At 49.9% G+C, this 21876-nt stretch overlaps 1 protein-coding gene across 1 annotated transcript; it reads right to left on the bottom strand.

The window, feature by feature from the left end:
- Positions 1–710: 710 nt before the first annotated feature.
- On the bottom strand, positions 711–18044 carry LOC139171362 (carboxyl-terminal PDZ ligand of neuronal nitric oxide synthase protein-like). Its single transcript, XM_070759542.1, has 12 exons — positions 17844–18044; positions 14159–14230; positions 9615–9707; positions 9257–9315; positions 6919–7027; positions 6704–6844; positions 6208–6238; positions 5623–5783; positions 4585–4752; positions 3450–3615; positions 2860–3202; positions 711–2770 (listed from the first exon to the last, which is right to left on the bottom strand). Exons 1-12 carry the CDS (start codon positions 17952–17954, stop codon positions 2371–2373), a joined length of 1854 nt encoding a protein of 617 aa, XP_070615643.1. The 5' UTR covers positions 17955–18044; the 3' UTR covers positions 711–2370.
- Positions 18045–21876: the final 3832 nt, after the last annotated feature.

Raw genomic sequence — 21876 nt, 5'->3', positions numbered from 1 at the left:
GGTTGCTGGTGGCAAGAGATGGTCTACACCTGGACCTTGGCCAAAATCCTCAAGGCATATGGATGCCTGGGCCAAGGGGGATTTTGGCGCTCCTTCGCCTCCCCCCCCCACGGGGGTGTAGCTGTGAGGCTGGGGGCTGCGATGGCTGGTGAAAGCAGGACAGACACTTCATTACGGGCCCTTGGTGCCCCATCCTGCTCTGGCGAGTGGTGGGTTCTTCTCTTGCACACCCATGCTCAATTTTATTCTGATGATTTGAAGGTGGCTGTGCTGAAGGCTGACACTGCCCTCATTCCCCAGGTGGCTTTTTCTGTTTTTGGGGGAGAAGATGGACAGCTGGATTCGGATTCAGAAGTTAAGGCTCTGCTGGGGGGGGGAAGAGAAGGACAGGGTGACCCAACGCAGCCGGCACTTTCCCAGGATTGACACCCCTGCCACTACAGTGTGTGTGTGTGTTGCAGATCCAGGTGCGGTGTTTGTGGCGTTCTTTTTTCTCTCTGTTATTGGCAGCATCAGAAAATGTTCATTCAGGCACAGGAGGGAGGGTCTTCGGAGGGGGGCAGCCCCAGTTGGTGAGGGTGAAGCTGCCCCCTGGCCTCCCGACTGGGGATAGCTTGACACAAGGGTGCAGTGCTACTCTTCCTTCCTTCCTTCCTTCCTTCCTTCCTTCCTTCCTTCCTTCCTTCCTTCCTTCCTTCCTTCCTTCCTTCTTTCCTTCCTTAGTTCCTTTTCTTTCCTTCCTTCCTTCCTTAGTTCCTTTTCTTTCTTTCCTTCCTTCCCTTCTTCCTTCCCTCCCTCTCTTTCCTCTTTGCACAGTCCCGTCCTTCATGCGTGTCTGCCCAGCATTTACTTCCAAGGCCTGGTTCCTAATCCTTGAGTGGCCCTTCCTTCCCCTGGTCCTCCTGGCGCAGACAGGGGGAGGGGGGCCAGCGCAGTGGGGTAGGGAAAATGGAGCTCCACCCCAGAGCCCCCCATTTGCACTGAAAGACGTTGAAAGAAAATGCAGGGCGTCCGGCATAAGCCCCGCCCACAGTGTGGTCGTAAAACTTTTGGTAGCCCTTCACTGCCCCCCTCCCTCTCCATGGGGCTCTATTTGAACCAGGCACCTGAATGCCAGTCACGGCCTTTTCCGAGGTTGCGGAATAGTCATAGAGCTCCTGGCTGGTGGGCGTTTATTTGGGCTGGTGGTGGGTGGGAGCTATCACCGCCTCTGCTCTCCGCAGCTGTGAGCATCTCAGATTCTGGCTACTTGTGGCCAAATCCCCGAATCTCTGCCGAGTCTCTTTCTTTTTGGACCGAGTAAAACTCTTTCTCCTTGCAAGCCCCTGACCCTCTCGTCCCCCTCTTCCCCAGTGGAACCCCAGAGGTTGAGCTGATGAACGGAGACAGGGAGGAAAGAGACTTTCTTTGGGGCACCGGGGCTCTTTAGCTCCAACAATCCTGGCTCTGGGGGGGGGGGGCCCTCAACTCCAAACTCGCTGGAGTCAGCTTTGGTCCTAGGTGGAGAGCAGCCGGCACAATCTGGAAACCGCCACTCAACTAGAACTAACTTTCTCTCAGACCTTTGCTGACCCAGATGGTAGACCCTCCGGGGGGGGGGGGCATTATCTAGGCCCCGTGCAAATTATCTGTCCCTCGGGTGTCGAAAGAGCGTGGGTGCTTGCTTTCATGCAGGCACAAGTGCCCACACGCATCATTCAATGCCTGGGGAGGGCGAAAACAGCTTCCCCCACCCCCCAGAGGCACCCTGGAGGCCGGAAGTGGCCTGTTTCCCAATTTCTGGTGGGCTCGTGTTTCGCCCTCCCCAGGCTTCTCTGGAGCCAGGGGAGGGTAAAAACGCCCTCCCCCATCCCTCTGGAGGCTCTCTGGAAGCCAAAAACGCTCTCCGGGAGCCTCTGCGCGAGCCCAAAATCCGCTGGCCGGCAGACACATGCACACTGGAGCTGAGCTAGGGCAACGGCTCGCGTGGCAGCAGATATGGCTCCGTGTGCCACCTGTGGCACCCTTGCCATAGTTTCGCCATCACTGATCTATCCTGTCCTCTTTAACCCTTGGGATATCTTGATGTCCTTCAAGCCTTGGGGGCCATTCCTGGCAGGGCCGTTGGTTCAGCCGCTGGGGCTCAGGTCTTCCCCCCCAGATGGGAGTGGAGACGGTGAGAATGATGGACATTCAGGGCTTAACGCTGGTAGCCCAGTCTGCAAACCCAGGCAAGTTGGGCGAGACTTCTTAGGAGCCTTCAGGTGGTCTCTGGAGGACGTGGAGGACTTCAACGTTGCCTTCGTTTGGAGGCAGCGACTTCAGTGCCCAGCTTCTGCCAGTTCCTTGAATGGATCCGTTTCAGGATGTCCGCCTGTCCCTCAAGCATTTCTATGCGTGAGCAACACAGCTCCCGCCGTTCCAGCTGACCTCTTCTTCTTCGGACAGGCTGATGTGCAGGCAGGTCTCGTCGATGTTCACAAAGGGCCGCGGAGTGTCCCAGTTCTCGGCGACTTCCGCCCACGGGTGGCCTTTGGTGGGCCGCCCAAGACTCTCCTGGCCCTGGGTTTTGGCACGGGGGGCGCTGGAGTCCTGGCTTCCTCCCAGAGTCCTGGCTTCGGACTCGGCCCTCGAGAAGACGCCGCCGGGGCTGCTGAGCACGGACGATGCAGGGGTGGCCCTGGGAGGCACAACAAACCTCTCGGTCTCCGAGCAGGGAGAGACGGTTTTGCTCGGCCTCCTCCGCAGGGTTGGCGGAGGCGGGTCCAGCTTGGGGATGAACAGCTGCAATCTGTCAAGTGAAGATGGGAAGCGGCTCAGAGCCAAGACCACCACAACCGTTGGGTTGGGGCAGTGCAGGGGAGACCCCCCACCACTTACCTCTCCCTCAGCATCGCAGCCTCTGGACCGCTGGACGCTGGCTGCGCGCTTCTCTTGGGCGCCCTGCATTCATCCGCCTCCGATCCCTCCACGCTGCGGAGCCCGTCAGGCCCTTCCAGAATGGCCAGACGCTCCTCTTTCTCCAGCCGGCCGGCCGGCCCACTACCCATCTCCAAGTTGGTCAAGTTCTGGTGGGATTCGTAGGAAACCAGGTGCGTCACGGGGCTGCCCACTAGGCTGGCTGGCGTTGAGGTGGAAGACAGGTTGATTTCCAGACTGCAGGGGTCCTTCCGGTGGAGGGAGAGAGGGTGCTCCGAGTTCAGGTTCTGCAGGGAACGCTCCACTGGAGAGGGGAGGGGGAGGGTATGGCTCAGAGACACCTGGAGGCCGGCAGGGGTTGTGCAGGTGTATTGTAAGAGGTTGGTGCTACTCTGAGGCAGCCAGGTGTGTCCCAACCTGATCTCCGGCGGCCTCCCTCCCTTGCACTTCTACTCCGGCCCATCTTTCTCCCTCCCACCTCCTCCGCCCCTCAGTTCTCCAGCTCCCCCGGGAGAGCTAGCCCCCCTCACCTGCCCCCATCCCCTGCTCACCTGGACGCCGCAGCTGCACCTTGACCTCCAGCTCCTTCAGCTGTCTCACCAGCAAGGAGACGTGTTGAAGGAGGTCGCGGTTGGTCAGGAGCAGCTGGCCGACACGTGCCTGGGCCTCCACGCGGGCCGTGGTCTCGGCGGACAGCTGGTCCTCCAGAAGCTGCACCTGTTGAGGACGGGATGTGGGTCTTGCATGGCAGGTATCTCCTCCTGCCCCATCACACGACGCCCACAGGGAGGCAGCTTCTAACCAGGGACGTTGCACCAGGGACGCAGGCGGGGAGTTGTAGTGGGGCACCCGGTTGGAGGGCAGCCCGAGCTTGCTTTGCATTTTGGACAGGTGGAAGATTTATATACTGTCTGCTATAATTTCCACACCAGAACGCCCGACCTAGAGGTTGTGAGCATTCCAAGACTTGAGACTTTCAAGGGGAGATTGGCGGCCATTTGTCTGAAATTCATTCATTCATTCAATTTCTCCTGAGACTCAGGGTTGCTAAGATGGTGTAGGGTCTCCTCCTTGAGCAGGGGGCTGGACTAGGTGACCTATGTTAGTACTTTGTACATAGCTAGTTGGGTTTGGCAATATATAAAAAGTAAACCAACAACGTATGCTTACATGTACTGGAACACTATTGCTTTAAGAGCTAATGCTATGGATGGCCACAAGAGGGAGCCAGAAGCATCATTGACTAAGATATTTGCCAAAGTAAATAATATTTTGTGCCCTTAATATATCCGGATTGTATTACTGAATTATTACTACTATCTCTGGACTATCACCTGGATACCTGCCACCTCCACATTTCCTCTGTGTACGTGTATCTTTGACTACTAAATACTTCACAACCTTCAAGATCCCTTCCAACTCCAATAAATAATCCAATCTAATCATATCATCCAAGTCTCTGCAGACGCTGCCCCCACCCTTGGGAAACCCCGCTTGGACCCACATTGGAATCATTGTTGCCAGGAGTTCCACAAGCCAACTGGGTGGGCTTCCCGGAAGCCTCCTTCGGGGGCGACACAAGCGGAGGGCGGTTGTAACTAGAGGAGTGGAGCCCTTTCCCAGAGGCAAAAGAGGAACGGGTGCCCGGGCCTGGGAACCTTCACACCCGGGACCCAGGGGGCTTACCTGTGCGACGGCCACCTGCGTCTGCTGCTGCTGCTGGAAGAGCTGGTGTTGGAGCAGCTGCAGGCGGTGCTGGGAGGCCAGCGGGGTGGCTGAGGCCGAGGAAGAGGGGCTCCCTGTGCTGCCCAGGGGCTGGGCCGAGGAGGGCCGGAAGCTGACCGTCTCCGTTTCCTGGAAGCCGGAAGAGACCAGAGGTGGGGGCTGCTCCTTCCACCCTCCCCCCTCCCGGGGACCCCCAAGGACCCAGCTTCCCGGATTCATTGGCACCTCTGCCCCCCACAGAGTTATTATTATTGTTATTTATTAGATTAGAACTGCCCCCACCCTCCTTGTCTTTCGTAAACTACTCAAGACTCACTTATACCACCAGGCATGGGGGAGTTGACACCCCTTTCCCCCAGGCTCTTTTATACTTTGTTTTATGTTTGGTACGAATGTGCTGTTTGGTTTTTAAAATAATGATAGGGTTTTATGTTTTTTAATATTAGATTTGTTCTACTATAACATTGGTTTTTATTATTGTTGTGAGCCGCCCCGAGTCTTTGGAGAGGGGCGGCATACAAATCTAATAAATTATTATTATTATTATTATTATTATTATTATTATTATTATTATTATTATTATTATATGCCTGTCCAAAGACTCAGGGCAGCTCAGAACGTACAAAAGCAGTGTATATTGAGATAATAATTAAAGTTAAAATTAAGAATTACATTTTAAAAAGAAACTGAAAAGCCAATTCATACGCACACAAGTCCATTCAACAAATGTACTACACATCCATCGGCCAGGGGGGCAGAGGTCTAATCGCCCCAAGCTTGGCAGCATAAGTGAGTCTTTAAACTCTTACGGGTGGCGGGGAGGGTGGGGGCAACACGAATCTCCAGGTGGAGCTGATTCCAGAGGGCCGGGGCCCCCACAGAGAAGGCCCTTCCCCTAGGACCCGCCAAGCGACATTGTCTAGTTGACGGGACCTGGAGAAGGCCGACCCCCGTGGGACCTGACCGGTCACTGGGATTTGTGCGGCAGGAGTTACCTACCTGGCTGTCCTTTGCCCTGGGGCTGAGCCCGTTTTTCAGCTCCCCCAGCTCAGGCATGGAGAAAGGAAGGTCGCAGACCCCGCAGTCAGGCAGGCAGATGGCTACTGACCCGGCCAAGCCCAGATCCTGGTCAGCCAAGGCTGGTCCCAGTGGTCGGAGACCTTTGGAGGACACAACCGAGGCAGGAAAGATAAGACACAGACGGCATTCTGGCCTTGGGGAACTATGGGTCGCCTCGAAAGGGGCGAATGCATGTCCTTCAGAGAAACCCCTTCCCACCCTAGGAAGAGGAGGAGGAGGAGGAGGAGGAAGAACCTGGAGTAGATTTGGACTGGGCTACCTTGAAACCTCCTGCAAGAGACTGGACTGCTGATCTAGACAGGTTGACCTTTCAACAAATGCAATTGGAGGCTCGTGTTGCCTAATTCACTGTATTATAAGGTGTAGAGAAAAAAGCTTGACACGGTAGAAGAAAACGAACTACAGGCCTAATGAATTATAAAAAAACTCAAAAATTGAACTCAAAACCGTGTTACAAATTGTTCCCCAGTGTTATTGTTGAAGAAACAAAATGTGGTGCATTACTTTCTGGGCGACCCTCGTAATCCAGGTGTGTCTGCAGGCAATGTAATTTCTGGGTGGATCAAAGGGCATCTGGATTTATGTTTATCCCAGGCATGTTCACATTCAGTGACTGTGGGTTGTCCAACCACGTCTGCTGGAAGTTTGTTCCAAGCATCTACTAGTCTTTCCATCAAATAACATTTTCTCACGTTGCTTCTGATCTTTCCCCCAACTAACTTCGGATTGTGACCCCTTGTTCTTGTGTTCACTTTCCTATTAAAAACACTTCCCTCCTGGACCTTATTTAACCCTTGAACATATTTAAATGTTTCTATCATGTCCCCACTTTCCCTTCTGTCCTCCAGACTCTACAGATGGAGTTTATTAAGTCCTTCCTGAGAAGTTTGATGCTTAAGACCTTCCACAGTTCCACCATTGGGAAGCCCAGGTGGGCGAGATGGGTCCCCTGGGGCTCCTCCAGATTTCCCACCCAGCTCAGGTCTCCTCAATGTCTCACCTTCCACCTGTCCGTCATCGGCAGAGTTGTTGCTGCCCCGTCCGCTTGGCCGTCCGCGTTCTGGAGGGCATGTTGCAGGCTGAGTTTGTGGCACACCTCGAACGCTTGGCCCACCGTCCGCACCACGCGCATGGCCTGGGCCTGCGGGGAGACAGACGGTTAGCGGTGGCCGAGGCTCGGCCCGAGGACGCCAGCTGGGACCGAGAGGGGCTTGCCTTTTTTTTGGACTTGAAGACATTGCAGCGGAAGGAGTTGTTGGCGCTGTCCCTGGCGATGTAGCTGAAGATCTTGAGATCTTGGGAGTCGTGGGAGACGTAGAAGATCCTGAGGGAAGGGGGGGCAGAGGAGGGGGGGTACAAGTCACCTTGAGGCAAATCTCTCTCCCCCCCCAAAAAAGTTTTTTTTAAATTTTTTCTGCCCCTTCACAAAACAAATTCACATGTATATACCATGCAATGTTACAGAAAACTTACAATCATACACATTCTTGTCATTTATTCAAGAATCCCCTTCTTAATGCGTTCTTTTCTTAACCTCCCCCAGTATGTTACATAGAAACCTAGAAGATTGACAGCAGAGAAAGACCTCAAGATCCATCTAGTCTGCCCTTCTACTATTTCCTGTATTTTATCTTAGGATGGATCTGTGTTTATCCCAGGCGTGTTTCAATTCAGTTCCTGTGGATTCTTCCTTCTCTTCCTTCTCTTCTCTTCCTTCCTTCCCTTCCTTCCTTCTTTCTCATCCTTCCTTCCTTCTCTTTCTTTCCTTCATTCTTCATTCATAGAAACATAACAAGATTGATGGCAGAAAAAGACCTCCTGGTCCATCTAGTCTGCCCTTAGACTATTTCCTGTATTTTATCTTAGGATGGATCTATGTTTATCCCAGGCAGGTTTACATTCAGTTTCTGTGGATTGACCAACCACGTCTGCTGGAAGTTTGTTCCAAGCATCTACGACTCTTTCAGTCAAATAATATTTTCCCATGTTGCTTCTGATCTTTCCCCCAACTAAGCTCAGATTGTGCCCCCTTGTTCTTGTGTTCGCTTTCCTATTAAAAACACTTCCCTCCTGAACCTTATTTAACCCTTTAACATATTTAAATGTTTCAATCATCTGCCCCCTTTTCCTCAATATCTATTTTTCTTTTAATCCCTCTTTTATCGTAACCAAAAACCTTTACTCTACTTTTAGATATATGGTCTAAACTTTTACCCACAAATAAAAGAGATATATGGTCCAATATATTATATTATATCCTATCTCAAGGCAACTCTTATCTCCAGCTCCACCTTGGCAGCTTCAACACGCCAGGACTTTTAACTCATCGGTGGGTGGGAATTCTGGCAGTTTGGAGTCCACCCACATTCAAGCCGCCGTGGTTGAGGCCAAATGTTCAGAAACGCCAGCACAGTGTGGTCCGTTATCCCCTGAAGGTCCTGGAGGGGTTGATGCCTGGTCTTCCTGGAGGGCAGAACCCACCCTCCACATCCTTGAATTGGGGAATATAACACCCAACCATTCAATGGTCCTTTCCAGATGTGTGCAATTCCTTCCTTCCCCATGGAAAAGGGCAGATGTTTGGTGTTGTGTTAATAGTCCTCAAGTTATAACAGTTTGTTTCATGACTGCTGCAGGGGCACTAAAATTTATTTATTATTCATTTATTAATTTGATTTCTATGCTGCTCAACTCCGCAAGGATATAATAATATATGATATTATCACAAGAAGAGTCCTTCACTCCTCCTCACATAACAAATGACCTTACTCCTCCAGACTTAAAATACTGTACTACGTTTAGATACACCTCCAAACTACACCGCCTCCGAACTGATTTAACTGTTGTTCATAAAAGCATACATCACAAGGTACTCCCTGTTAGCGACTACTTCACCTTTAACAACAACAACCCAAGAGCATGCAATAGATACAAACTCAATGTAAATCGCTCCAAACTAGACTGCAGAAAATACGATTTCATCAATAGTGGTCAACGCCTGGAATTCACTACCGGACTCTGTTGTTTCTTCCCCCAACCCCAAAATCTTCCACCTTACATTGTCTACAATAGACCTCTCCCCTTTTCTAAGAGGGGGTGCAGGGGGCATGCATAAGTCCAAATGTCTTTTTTATCTTTTTTATCTCTATTTTATACTTATGTTGTGTAAATACGTACTATAATACTATACTTGTTTGACAAATAAATTAAATAAATAAATAAATACATAAATAAAAAAATGATATATGATGTGATAATATAAAATAAAGTAAACTTATAATATAATATAAAATATAATATACAATATATATTATAATGTATAGTATAGTATAGTATAATATAGTATAGTATGATATAATATAGTATAATATAATATAATATAATATAATATAATATAATAAATATATAATATAATAAATATACAAAGTAATATAATACAAAAAGGTGCTAGAGTCCTGGGAGAGGAGTGGCATACAAATCCAATTAGTAAATAATAACTAATGTGTGGTCCCCCTGATGGGCAAGAAGAGGCGAGTGATTGCCAGAGACTCACCGATAGACCGGGTCGTGCATCACCATGACTTTGCCTTCATCCCACGTCCATTCCTTCCTCTGGAAAGGAGAATGGAGAGAAGAGACGGCGTTAGCCGGGCTGGCTGTTTTGGGCTTGGCAGCCATGCAGCCCCCGCTATTTATTCTGCGGGAGTCGAGGGGAGCAAGGCTTGGCAAGGACTTGGGATGGTGGAGGCTCAGAGGCCTTGGGAGAACAAACTCCTCTGCCAAGGGAGGCAGGGGGTCAGTTGACAAACCCCAGAGGCCCAGGATCTCTCTCTTTGGATAAGGGAATCCCCTGACGTTGACCCTTTCCACCCCAGCTTATCTCTGCCCCCCCCGAAGGCCAGACCACCTACCTTGGGCTTCTTCCTCAGCAGCACCTTCACCCCATCCACCGAGACCACGATGTTGACTTTCTTCTTCTTCACATTCTTTGCCTTAAACTCATACTGGGGGGAGAGAGAGGAGAGTTGCCGTCCACAGCCTGGGCACAGGACGCCCTCGGCATACGGCCTTCCAGCAGGACCAGGCTCGTCCATTGGCTAAGTGAGGTGGTTGGGAAGCGATATGCCAGCCTTCCCCCACCCCCAGTCCATTTGACAAGATCTAAGCACTTCGAGTAGGAGAGAAGTGGACATATTGAAGCCCAGGTGAGGGTTTGACCGATCAAATGATTAAACAAAGAAATTTAAAAGGAGACTAAAAGATATTCTAGAATGGAAGTAGTGGCTATCTAACATTTGGAAATACCATAGGGAGACTTAAAAGAATGGAGTTTTAAAAGCCCAATGAATTTGAGGATGTTTCTATAATCGGACTCGATGGAAGTTAAAGGGATTGAAAAAGTATGAAGAATTTGAAGAAAATATCCCATTATGTGGATTTAAAACATTTTGGAGAGTTTTGTGAAATAATTACATTGCATTGGAAATCAGGTAATGCCACCATTTCTCTAAACCAACATCCCTGCTTTCTTGGAGAAACTCAGCCTTTGGACAATTGCTTTATGAAAGACTGTGGCTATTGCAAAATATAGTGAGCACCCTTGCTTCAGCCCAGTTCAGAGACATTATTTACAAACCTTGAGGATTTTTGGACATTTGCTATCGTCCTTGAAGATAACTCAGACTCTTTGGCAATAAACAGGCATTATTTTGCCGTAGGTGCAGCTCTCAGCCAACTTGTTAACGAAATATATCTCTGTGTTTCCAAAACTCCAGTCTGTGTGTTTTACTTTGACCGCTCAGCTGTCACGCCAGGCAAAACACAGGGACTGGCTCCTCAGAAACAAGGTCGTTCCCTCATCCGGCACCAGGGTGGCAGGTTGGCAGTGCCGTCCGAGGTGGAGATGCAGAGAACGTCTGTGCCACAAAGGGGCGGGCGGTGGGCACGATTCAGAGGGTGGGTGGCATCATCAGGAAAGAGGAAGGAGAAATCTCTGCAGGAAGAGGGGCCGGGGGGGCGCTCTGAGGACCCCTCTCTCCCCTCTGCTTAAGATCCCAGGCCAGTCCGAATGGAGCGGCTGTCGCAGACAAGTCTTTTGGGGAGAAGGCGGCTTAATTTCTGCAGAGAAAGCTTGACAACTCCAGGCAGCTAATAATAATCCGGAGGGAGGGAGGCCTTGCAGTTTTAAAAATACATTCAAATTCAGGCTTAGCGTGGCTTTAATGACAGCGTTGCTTGGCATAACCGGCTCTTATCCGCCACATTTGCATTCCGCTGGATTCTCTCCCCCTTTTTTCTCTCTCTTTCTCTCGGATTCCGGCTCTTCCTTCCTCCGGGTTTGTTCTTCTCCCAGGGAGGGTGTCGCTCAGAAATCCAACCCCTTTGATCTCGGCTCTGCAGGCACCCCGGGTTTATGGGGGTGGCGCAACAAAGCGCGCTGGGAGAAAATGTTTCCTTTCATGGCTGAGGACTTATTCCTGCCCACCATACCTCCTCCGTTCCCCTTGGACGCTTCTCTTTGCAAAAGGTGGCCTTGAAAGGGGTGTGAGTTTGTGTGTGTGTGTGTGTGTGAGGAATCACGGGTTTATTTGGCAGGTCGGTGGCCCGTTTGAAGAGTTGGTGCCATCAAACCTGCAACCATATAATATAGAAATGCAGAAGAAGATTGACAGCAGAAAAAAGACCTCCTGGTCCATCTAGTCCAGTGTTTCCCAACCTTGGCCACTTGAAGCTATCTGGACTTCAACTCCATTCGCTGGCCGGGGAATTCTGGGAGTTGAAGTCCAAATATCTTCAAGTGGCCAAGGTTGGGAAACAGTGATTTAGTCTGCCCTTCTACTATTTCCTGCATTTTATCTTAGGATGGATCTGTGTTTATCCCAGGCATGTTTAAATTCAGCTCCTGTGGATTGACCAACCATGTCTGCTGGAAGCTTGTTCCAAGCCTCTATTACTCTTTCAGTCAAATAATATTTTCTCATGTTGCTTCTGATCTTTCCCCCAACTGACCTTAAGATTGTGTCCCCTTGTTCTTGTGTTCACTTTCCTATTAAAAACACTTCCCTCCTGGACCTTATTTAACCCTTTAACATATTTAAATGTTTCGATCATGTCCCCCCTTTTCCTTCTGTCCTCCAGACTCTACAGATGGAGTTCATGAAGTCTTTCCTGATACGTTTTATGCTTAAGACCTTCCACCATTCTTCTAGCCCATCTTTGGATCCGTTCAATTTTCTCAATATCTTTTTGTAGGTGAGGTCTCCAGAACTGGACACAGTATTATTCCAAATGTGGTCTCACCAGCGCTCTACACAGCGTGATCACACTATCCATCTTCCTGCTTGTTCTACCTCCAGCTATCCTGTTGTTGTTTTTAAAGGCAGTGGTAACTGTAGGATCCCATCTGGGAGACCCGAGATTTTTCCTTCTGAGCTGTGTTTGCACTTGCAATCATTTCGATCTTGTGTCGCTGGAACAGTGCTGGCTGTGGTTGCCTATTCTCCCCCACCCTGTGGGTCTCTTCTGCTCCCCCCCCCAGTCTTTCTCCAGGCTTAATCGTGGGTTTCTGTGAAGCAGCTCCTGCTCCTGTGTGGGTGGCACCTGAATCGGATCTCGGTTCTCTTTTTCTCCAAGCGTTTCTTCTGGCAAAACAGGTTCTTCCCCACTGAACCCACAAGCGAAAGAGCGATTGAAATTCTTGATTTCTTTCTCTCCACACAGTGGGAGGAAAATCTGTTCTTCAGCTCAGCCGAAAGGTGATGCATGACTCAAGGAAGGAAACGCATGGCACCACCACTCTGGTGGCTGCGAGATTCATAGGGCACCGTCTGTCTGCTTGAAAAGACAGGCAGATGCCTCCGATAGAACCACAGGATAAGGGGACACTCAGGATCTCTTCTGTGGCCTTCCTCCTCCTCCTCCTCCTCCTCATCTTCTTCCTCCTCCTCTTTCTCCTCCTCCTCTTCCTCCTCCTTCTCCTCCTCTTCCTCCTCCTTCTCCTCTTCCTCTTCTCCTCCTCCTCTTCCTCCTCCTTCTCTTCCTCCTCCTCCTCCTTCTCCTCCTCCTCCTTCTCCTCCTCCTCTTCCTCCTCCTTCTCCTCTTCCTCCTCCTCCTCTTCCTCCTCCTTCTCCTCTTCTCCTCCTCCTCTTCCTCCTCCTTCTCTTCCTCCTCTTCCTTCTTCTCTTCCTCCTCTTCCTCCTCCTCCTCCTCTTCCTCTTCCTCCTCCTCCTCTTCCTCCTCCTCCTCCTTCTCCTCCTCCTCTTCCTCCTCCTTCTCCTCTTCCTCCTCCTCCTCTTCCTCCTCCTTCTCTTCCTCCTCTTCCTTCTTCTCTTTCCTCTCTTCCTCCTCCTCCTCCTCTTCCTCTTCCTCCTCCTTCTCTTCCTCCTCTTCCTTCTCCTTCTCCTCCTCATGTCTTGACAAATGACACAAGGGAGATAGTGGGCTACAAACAGGCTCTCAACCTTGCCCCCTTGAAGATGGGTGGGCTTCCACTCCCAGAAGTTCACAAAGAGCATGCTGGGAGTTGGAGTCCATCCCTGTCGGCTGGGGAATTCTGGGAGTTGAAGTCCGCCCATCCTCAAGTGGGCAAGGTTGAGAAACACCCATGAATTTTCCTTGGAGCCATTTCTCCAGAGACGCTGGCCTGGCCCTGTGGGCACCAAACGAAGGATTTTTCCAGGTTTTGCACTGGGTGGGGTATGTTGTTTCAAGGCCAAGCACAGCCTGCCCTGTTCCATTGGCCTGGGAAGCGCACAGAGGCCCCACCAGCTTAAATCCTGCAAAACAGTGAGAGGGAGTTGTTCAGAAACTGGACAGAGAAGGAGGAGGAGGAGGAAGAGTCCTCCTGAACCTTATTTAACCCTTTAACATATTTAAGTGTTTTGATCGTGTCCCCCCTTTTCCTTCTGTCCTCCAGACTCTACAGATGGAGTCCATGAAGTCTTTCCTGGTCAGTTTGATGCTTCAGACCTTCCACCATTCTTGTAGCCCAACTTTGGACCCGTTCAATTTGATCCATCTCTTTTTGTAGGTGAGGTCTCCAGAACTGGACACAGTATTATTCCAAATGTGGCCTCACCAGCGCTCTATACAGTGGGATCCCAATCTCATGTTGGACAAATAAATAAATGAATAAAAATAAACGTAGGCCAGGGTTGCCCTTTGCAAGGGTCGTTCCTGGCTGTCTTTCCTGCCTTCCGCTCTGGGAGAGGGGCCGGCTGTGGGCTCGGGAGCGGAGACAGCGGGAGCATTGCAAGCAGGAGGTGGCCTGGCTGCTTCTCAGAGAGGAAGGCGGGGGTGGCATTTGTGTGTGGGGGGGGGATTTGGGAACAAGAGAACATCGCGCTTTCCTCCCCCTTCTCACCTTCCAAGGAAAAATGCTTGGGAGGTTGGGGAGGGGGGCACGGGAGGGGCAAGGCAGGAGGGATGGAGGGGGGGGCGTTCTGCATGGACTCACCCGGATTCTTCTCATGGCGGCCACAATCTCCATGCGGCTGTTGGGCCTTGGCACATCCAAGCTGCCAATGTACTGGAGGGAGAGAAAGAGAGTTCGATGCATTGATTAATGTATCTCTCAAATGTGTTTGCTGCCGATCTTACCAGGCATCCCTGTAGGAGGCAATTAGTTTTCCCACAATGAAAAGCCCAACAATAACAACAACAACAACAACAACAACAGGGTTGGAAGGGACCTTGGAGGTCTTCTAGTCCACCCCCTGCTTAGGCAGGAAACCCTGCACTACCTCCATACAAATGGTTATCCAACCTCTGCTTAAAAACCTCCAGTGTTGGGGCATCCACAACTTCTGGTGGCAAGCTGTTCCACTGATCAACCGTTCTGACTGTCAGGAAATTTCTCCTTAGTTCTAAGTTGCTTCTCTCCGTGTTTGGTTTCCACCCATTGCTTCTTGTTCTACCCTCATGCACTTTGGAGAATAGCCTGACTCCCTCTTCTTTGTGGCAATAACCCCTGAGATATTGGAAGGCTGCTATCCTGTCTCCCCTGGTCCTTCTTCTCATTAAACTAGATATTTACCCAGTTCCTGCAACCGTTCTTCATGTGTTTTAGCCTCCAGTCCCCTCATCCTCTTCGTTGCTCTTCTCTTCACTTTTTCTAGAGTCTCAACATCCTCTTTGCATCCTGGCGACCAAAACTGGATACCAGATTCCAAGCGTGGGAGTGTAGTCCCACATATTTGGCAAGTGCCACATTAAAAAAAGGGGGGGGGCAAACTCAGAAACGAGCCATTGCTAAAGGCTTCGGCTGTGCTAAAGCAAAGAGGTGCCTGTCCTGCCATCTTGCAAATCGGGATGAGAACGAGATATAAGGCGGCAATTAAAAAGAGGAAGAAATCTGAGCAGTCGGTTCCAGGTTTGAGACAATTAACAAGGGTTGGAGGCTTCCAAATGTAAACAACTAATAATTGACACTTGCAAGTGTAAATAATTGCTTGCTGCACTATTTTTAAATCCTCTCCCCCTCAAATGGTTCTAATTAAAGACCAAAAAGGCCTCAATGCCAGGAAATTGTGTTTTTTTCTTTTCTTCATCTCTGGAGTGCTAACTCAGTGTATTTTTTATCACTCGAAGCTTTAAAGCGAGAAGAAGGGCCGTGTCTCCTCCTCCTCCTCCTTCTTCTCCTCTTCCTCTTCTCCTCTTCCTCTTCTTCTCTTTCTCTTTCTTTCTTTCTTTCCTATTTTTCCTGCACTCTTTCCCTTTCTCTTTCTTTCTCTCTGTTCCTCTTCCTTCCTCTTCCTCTTTCTTTCTCTTTCTCCTTCTCTCTCTCTCTCCCTCTCCCCCCCTCTCTCTCACACACTGCCCTCCAAAATGGCCACTCCAGACACTTCCTGATTTAGCCAAATCCTAGATGCCTTCAGAGAAGGGGGGCTTAAAGCAGAGCCTCAGCAAATCCCCTTCAGAAAAGCAGCCCAGCCCACACAGATTTAAAACCCAGGAATACTTAATCCAGAGAATAACCTCCTGGCTTAAACAGGGTTAAATTCCACTCCCATGGAGAGATCCTGCAAGATTCCTGCTAGCCACTGAAATTCTGGCCCTGAGGAGATCTTGGTGATTCCAAAGGGGGATTCCTTCCTGAGCCATTGCAACAACCGGTGGGAATCAGCAAACCCCCCCCCAAAAAAACCTATTATTTTGGCTTTTTTGCAAAACTGGTGTCTGCATGTTGCTGGTTAGGGGAACAATTTTCCCATATATTTTTTAAAAATCTCCCCCTGGATACAAATATAGATTCTGTAGTGTAGAATCCACAGTAGATTTTTCTCATCACCGAATCCACCCCTTTCCATTTGAGCCGATGAAGAGATCGGTGCCACCAGGAAGCCTCCACATTTTCCCCAGCGGAAGAGCAGCAAATAAATGAAAAGAGGTGAGTTTGGCCAGGTGGGGGCGGGGCGTTCACCCTGCCATTTAGGTTGCTAATTAATTCCGTGGAAAACTTTCCAACTCATTTAAACTCTGAAATTGCTGGACAATTAAAATAATGGTTGAAAAGAGCGCCCAGCAGGACAAACCAGTTTATGCTGAAGCCAGATCCAGCCCGCGTGGTGGACCTGTTTGGTTCTTCTGCCACCCACCTTTCTGGGCCCTAAAATTCATTGGCTCTACCCCATGGAAGGAAGACCAGCATTGGCTAGTTAACTCAGGGTGGGTGGGTTGGGTGGGTTTTTAAACAGGTTTTTGTAATGTCTGGGTTGACTGATTCTCCAGCAGTTTCCTGGGGATGCAAAGAGAAGGAGGGGAGGGAGGAACGGGGCAAGTTGTTCAATCTGACCAGCACATGGTTGGGGGGTGGGGGGTGCCACACCTAGGCATGGAAGCTCGGAGGGGAGGAGCTTCTAGAGAGGTCACACCTGATGCCCAACAGAGGGGAGATAGGATAGGATAGGACAGGACAGAACAGAATAAGGGAAAGGGGTGGGGGGAACATGATCGAAACATTGATAAAATTGAATGGGTCCAAAGACGGGCTACAAAAATGGTGGAAGGTCTTAAGCATCTAACTGATCAGGAAAGACTCCATGAACTCCATCTGTCGAGTCTGAAGGACAGAAATAAAAGGGGGGACATGATCGAAACATTTAAATATGTTGAAGGGTTAAATAAGGTTCAGGAGGGAAGTGTTTTTAACAGGAAAGTGAACCCAAGAACAAGGGGGCACAATCTAAAGTTAGTTGGGTGAAAGATCAGAAGCAACATGAGAAAATATGATTTGACTGAAAGAGTAGTAGATCCTTGGAACAAACTTCCAGCAGACGTGGTTGGTCAATCCACAGTCACTGAATTGAAACCTGCCTGGGATAAACATAGATCCATCCTAAAATAAAAGACAGGAAATAGTATAAGGGCAGACTAGATGGACCAGGAGGTCTTTTTCTGCCCTCAATCTTCTATGTTTCTATGAATAGAATAGAATTAGAATAGAACAGAACAGAATTCTTTATTGGCCAAGTGTGATTGGACACACAAAGAATTTGTCTTGGTGCGGATGCTCTCAATGTACATAAAAGAAAAGATCCATTTGTCAAGAACCATGAGGTCCAACACTTAATGATTATCCTAGGGGTCAAATAAGCAACGAGGAAACAATATTATTAAAAATCTTAAGGATACAAGCAACAAGTGACCATCCTAAGTGGGAGGAGATGGGTGATAGGAAGGATGAGAAGAAAAAAAACTAGTAGTAATAGCAGTGCAGACTTAGTGAATAGTTTGAGAGGGTGGAGGGAATGATTGGTTTAGCAGAGGGAGGGCGTTGGGGGGGTAATAACGGCTAGATGGAGAGAGAGAGAGAGGCGCTGTTTCAAAAGTTCGCTGCCTTCTGGCTGCACCGGCCGCCCCCCAATGCAGCAGTGACCAAGCAACTTGGCCCCGTTTGCGCCTTGCGCAGCCGGCCGTCTAGAACAGGGCTTCCCAATCCTGGCCACTTGAAGCTGTCTGGACTTCAACTCCATTTGCTGGCTGGGGAATTCTGGGAGTTGAAGTCCAGATAGCTTCAAGTGGCCAAGGTTGGGAAGCACTAGTCTAGATGCCCGCGGGGGGGGGGGGCGGCCGCTGCCCGAGGAGGAGCCCGGCCCGGTGGCTCCCTGGCCCGCCCGTCTGCCCGGCCGCCCCGCGCTCACCTTGGCCTGGAAGTGGATGCCGTGCTGGAAGGCTTCCTCGTTGTGCAGCGGGAGCCGCGCGTCGGCCGCCTCGTCCACCAGGTTGTAGCGGTTCTGCAGCTTCCCGGGCATCTTGCGGCGGCGGCGGCGGCGGCGGGGGGCTCGGCCGGACCCAGTGCATCGCCCCCTGCCCGCCTCTGCCCTGCTCCGCCGCGCGCTCCAAGCAGCCAGGCAGCCGGTGGCTCCTCCCGGGGGTGGCCCGCTCGGGTGATGCGCCACGTCGGGGCGGAGCGAGGCGGGAACGGGGAGAGGCCGCTGGGTCGGCGTGGGAGGCGCCCCGTCCCGTCCCCCCACCCCGGCCCGCCGGTTCTGGAGCCCGGGCGCGGCGCTGTCCAAGGTACCGGCCGAGCGGGGGCCTCGATCCACCGCTGAGGACCGGCTGGAGGGTCTCGAGGAGAACCAGACCGGAGGCGGGCGGGGCTCATCTCCCCCCATGACCTTTCTGGGGCGCCTCCTCCGCCCCCCCACTCTTGGCCTCTTACAGTGAATTTTTCAGCGGAATATTTAATAATAGTAATAATAGTAATAGTAATAATAGTAATAGTAATAGTAATAATAAATAATTTATTAGATTTGTATGCCACCCCTCTCTGAAGACTCGGAGCGGCTCACAACAAAAGACAAAGCATAAATCTAACATTAAAAAGAATTATAACAACCCATTTTAAAAAACAGTCATACCATCCAATTAAACCATACATAAAATGAAACAGCTAAGGGTCATTGTTTTGTCGACGGGACCTGGAGAAGGCCAACTCTGTGGGACCTAATCGGTCGCTGGGATTTGTGCAGCAGAAGGCGGTCCCGAAGGTATTCTGATCCGATGCCATGTAGGGCTTTATAATAGAATAGAAGAGAATTCTTTATTGGCCAAGTGTGATTGGACGCAGAGGGAATTTGTCTTTGGCGCAGAGGCTCTCACTGTACATAAAAGACAAGATCCATTTGATGCAATACTTAATGATGGTCATAGGAGTCAAATAAGCAATGAAACAATCAACATTAATAAAAATCTTAAGGATACAAGCAACAAGTTACAGTCCTACAGTCCTAAGTGGGAGGAGATGGGTGATAGGAATGATGAGAAAAAGCTAGTAGTAATAGTAGTGCAGACTTAGTAAATAGTTTGACATTGTTGAGGGAGTTATTTGTTTAGCAGAGTGAGGGCGTTCGGGGAAAAAACTGTCCTTGTGTCCAGTTGTCTTGGTGTGCAGGGCTCTGTAGGGACGTTTTGAGGGTAGGGGTTGAAAGAGTTTGTGTCCAGGATGTGAGGGGTCAGTCAATATTTTCGCCACTCTCTTTTTCACTCGTACAGTATTATAGGTCCTCAGTGGAAGACAGGCTGGCAGCCATTGTTTTTTTCTGAAGTCCGTGTCGGTCTTGTTGGGTTGCAGAATCAAACCAGACAGTGGTAGAGGTGCAGATGACAGACTCAATGATTCCTCTGTAGAAGCAGAGAATTTTAGAAAGAGCTCAAAATTTACAAGCTTTTTCAGAGAAGAAACCTTTTCTGTCTGGAGTAGGAAGTCAGAAGCCCCCCCCCCCCCCGTTGGGCCCCTGTTGGGGTCTCAGAACTCGTCCTCTCATTGCTTCCCCCCCTCGGAAATTGAGCCAGACTCTGTTCCCCGAAGCCCTCCCTCACCTGGGCTTCCCCATTAAACTTATCGTAATAACAAACTGAGCTCATGCGTTTGCACATCGCTCCGCAGAGGGTTTGCTCACTTTGTGGTCAGTTATACAAAGAAGCCACAAGGAGCTTGATTTGCACAAAATGTCCAGATCAATCGGCCCCATCCTGGCTTGTGTCAGGGTGTGAACTGCCCAACCCTCTTGGGGTCCCCAGGAGCAAAATCCAGGGTACAAGAAATGGGACAAAAACAGCATCATTCGGCCTTGTGCATTTGGGCCACGTTTAGTCCAATGCCTGTGGAAAACATAAACAACACGTGATGCACTTTAAATTATAGGTTATTACAAATTATAACCCAGGAAATTATATTTCCTGGGTTGGTATCACAGACTCAACAGTCCTACAATTAAAGGAAAAAATGCTTGGATGGGGAAAAAATAAAAAAACGCTGTCTGGTCAATGTTCATTTCCAAGGGCTAAAATGAAAGGGAGGAAAACACCAGTTTCCGTGCAAAAGTGGTTTGGATATTTGAATATATTGGTTTCCCAGGAGTGGCCTACAAGTTAGGGATCAAAGATTTGGGCCATTTCTAGCGGAATTGCGAGGGAGTCTTAATGGCAGGGCCCCTTCTCACCTGCCAGGCCTCTAGGAAGGAGGTGGCAAATTGAGAGAGGAACCACAGACAAGAGGAACACAACATCTGAACTCAAGAGGGGTATGACATAACTGACCACAAAGTGACACACACTCTGGAGCAATGTCATGAGCTCAGTTTTTTTGCAGGAATGGGTGGACCACAGTGAAGATTTCCTTGCAAATGGTGCTTGTTGCTGTTTGTTTATCTACCTACCTACCTACCTACCTATATTATTTATATATTGCCCCTTTCTGAAGACTCGGGGCGGCTCACAACATATAAAAAACAGTATACATTGAGATAAAAATAAGTTAAAATTAAGAGTTACGTTTAAAAAAGAAACTAAAAGGCCTTTTTGCGAAGTCTCTTCTTTTGCCCTCCGTCGTTCCCAGCATTATTTGGCTCTGCTCCGGTGAGTCCTCCCTTCACACGAGGTGGCCAAAGTATTTTGAGTTCCCTCTCCAGGATCAGCCAGGGTTCATCTCCTCTCGGACCGACCGATTGGATCTCCTCGCAGTCCAAGGGACTCTCAGGAGTTTTTTCTGGGACCATAATTCCAAGGCCTTGACTCTTTGGCCTTACATCTTGGGTGTCCAGGAAAATAAAATATGTCACTACCTCCATTTCTTCCCCATCTGTTTTTTGCTAGGATTTGAGAGGGCCAGATGCCATGATCTTAGTGTTCTTAGTGTTAAGTTTCAAGCCAACCTTTGCGCCCTTTCTTCACCCTCTTTAGTTCCTCTTCACTTTCTTCCAGTAGAGTGATATCATCAGCAAATGGGGTTAAGCCCTAATAAATACCAAATTCAGGGGTCCAGCCAAGCCCCCCTGAATTTGATCTCTCAACATGGAGTCCCCTGGAGGAGACACAGGGATTTTGTTGGAAGATGCCACCCAGCTCCTCGAAAACAAACTGAAAAAAAAGCCCCTCTTACTTCCACAGCACACAAGCGCACACACAAGCTTTCACCAAGCATAAAACAGCAGGTGACACAATAAGGACTTATTGCAGCGACACTTAACACCCCAATCTCTCAGGGGAGGCCTTTGCGCATCACAATTAACCTGGTTATGGGATTAAGCCAGGTATGGAATTCGAACCCTTACCACTAATCAAGCTTGTTGTGCAAACACAGCTGTGGACTCTGGAACTGACCCGGAAAAGCTGGGTGAGCAGAGCTTAGAAGACAGGCTAGTCCCTCTGTTTCGCCCTCCCTCCACCCCGCCTCTGATTCCCCAGCCAAAACAAGGCCCTGCTTCTTCCCTTTCCGGCTTCCGGTTTTCCTCCCCCCACTTCATTCTTGGAGGGCGGGGGAGGGAATGAGAGAGCTGGGGAAGGGCCCACCCACCCTCTTCGCTGCTGCAGCACCATCTGCAGGTTTCCCTGGTTCCTGTGCTTGGCTTGGGAGCCGTTTCCAGGCCTGGCAGATAATTCACACCGGTGGTTTTTTTAAAATAATATTGAATTGAATTCTTCTCTCTCTCTCTCTCTCACCCCTGTTTGTCTGCAGAGGAGGGTGGGTCAATAGGATGGGCCCAAGGCTCACGTGGGAGAGGGGCTTGGTGCAGTTGACCCCTTGCCAAGCACGTTGCAAGCTGGCCCCTTCCCAAGATGCGGGCTTGGAGGCTGAAGAGGAGGGGGAGACGATGTGAGCTGCAATTATGGAGGCCCTGTTGCCTCTCGGAATCCTTGCGGGGGGGGGGGGCTTGGACCTTCTAGAACAGT

The sequence above is a fragment of the Erythrolamprus reginae genome, chromosome 8, assembly GCF_031021105.1.
Source record: "Erythrolamprus reginae isolate rEryReg1 chromosome 8, rEryReg1.hap1, whole genome shotgun sequence".
Lineage (NCBI taxonomy): Eukaryota > Metazoa > Chordata > Lepidosauria > Squamata > Dipsadidae > Erythrolamprus > Erythrolamprus reginae.
The sequence above is the reverse complement of the archived record's forward strand: the minus strand, read 5'-3'. Positions and strand labels throughout refer to the sequence as shown.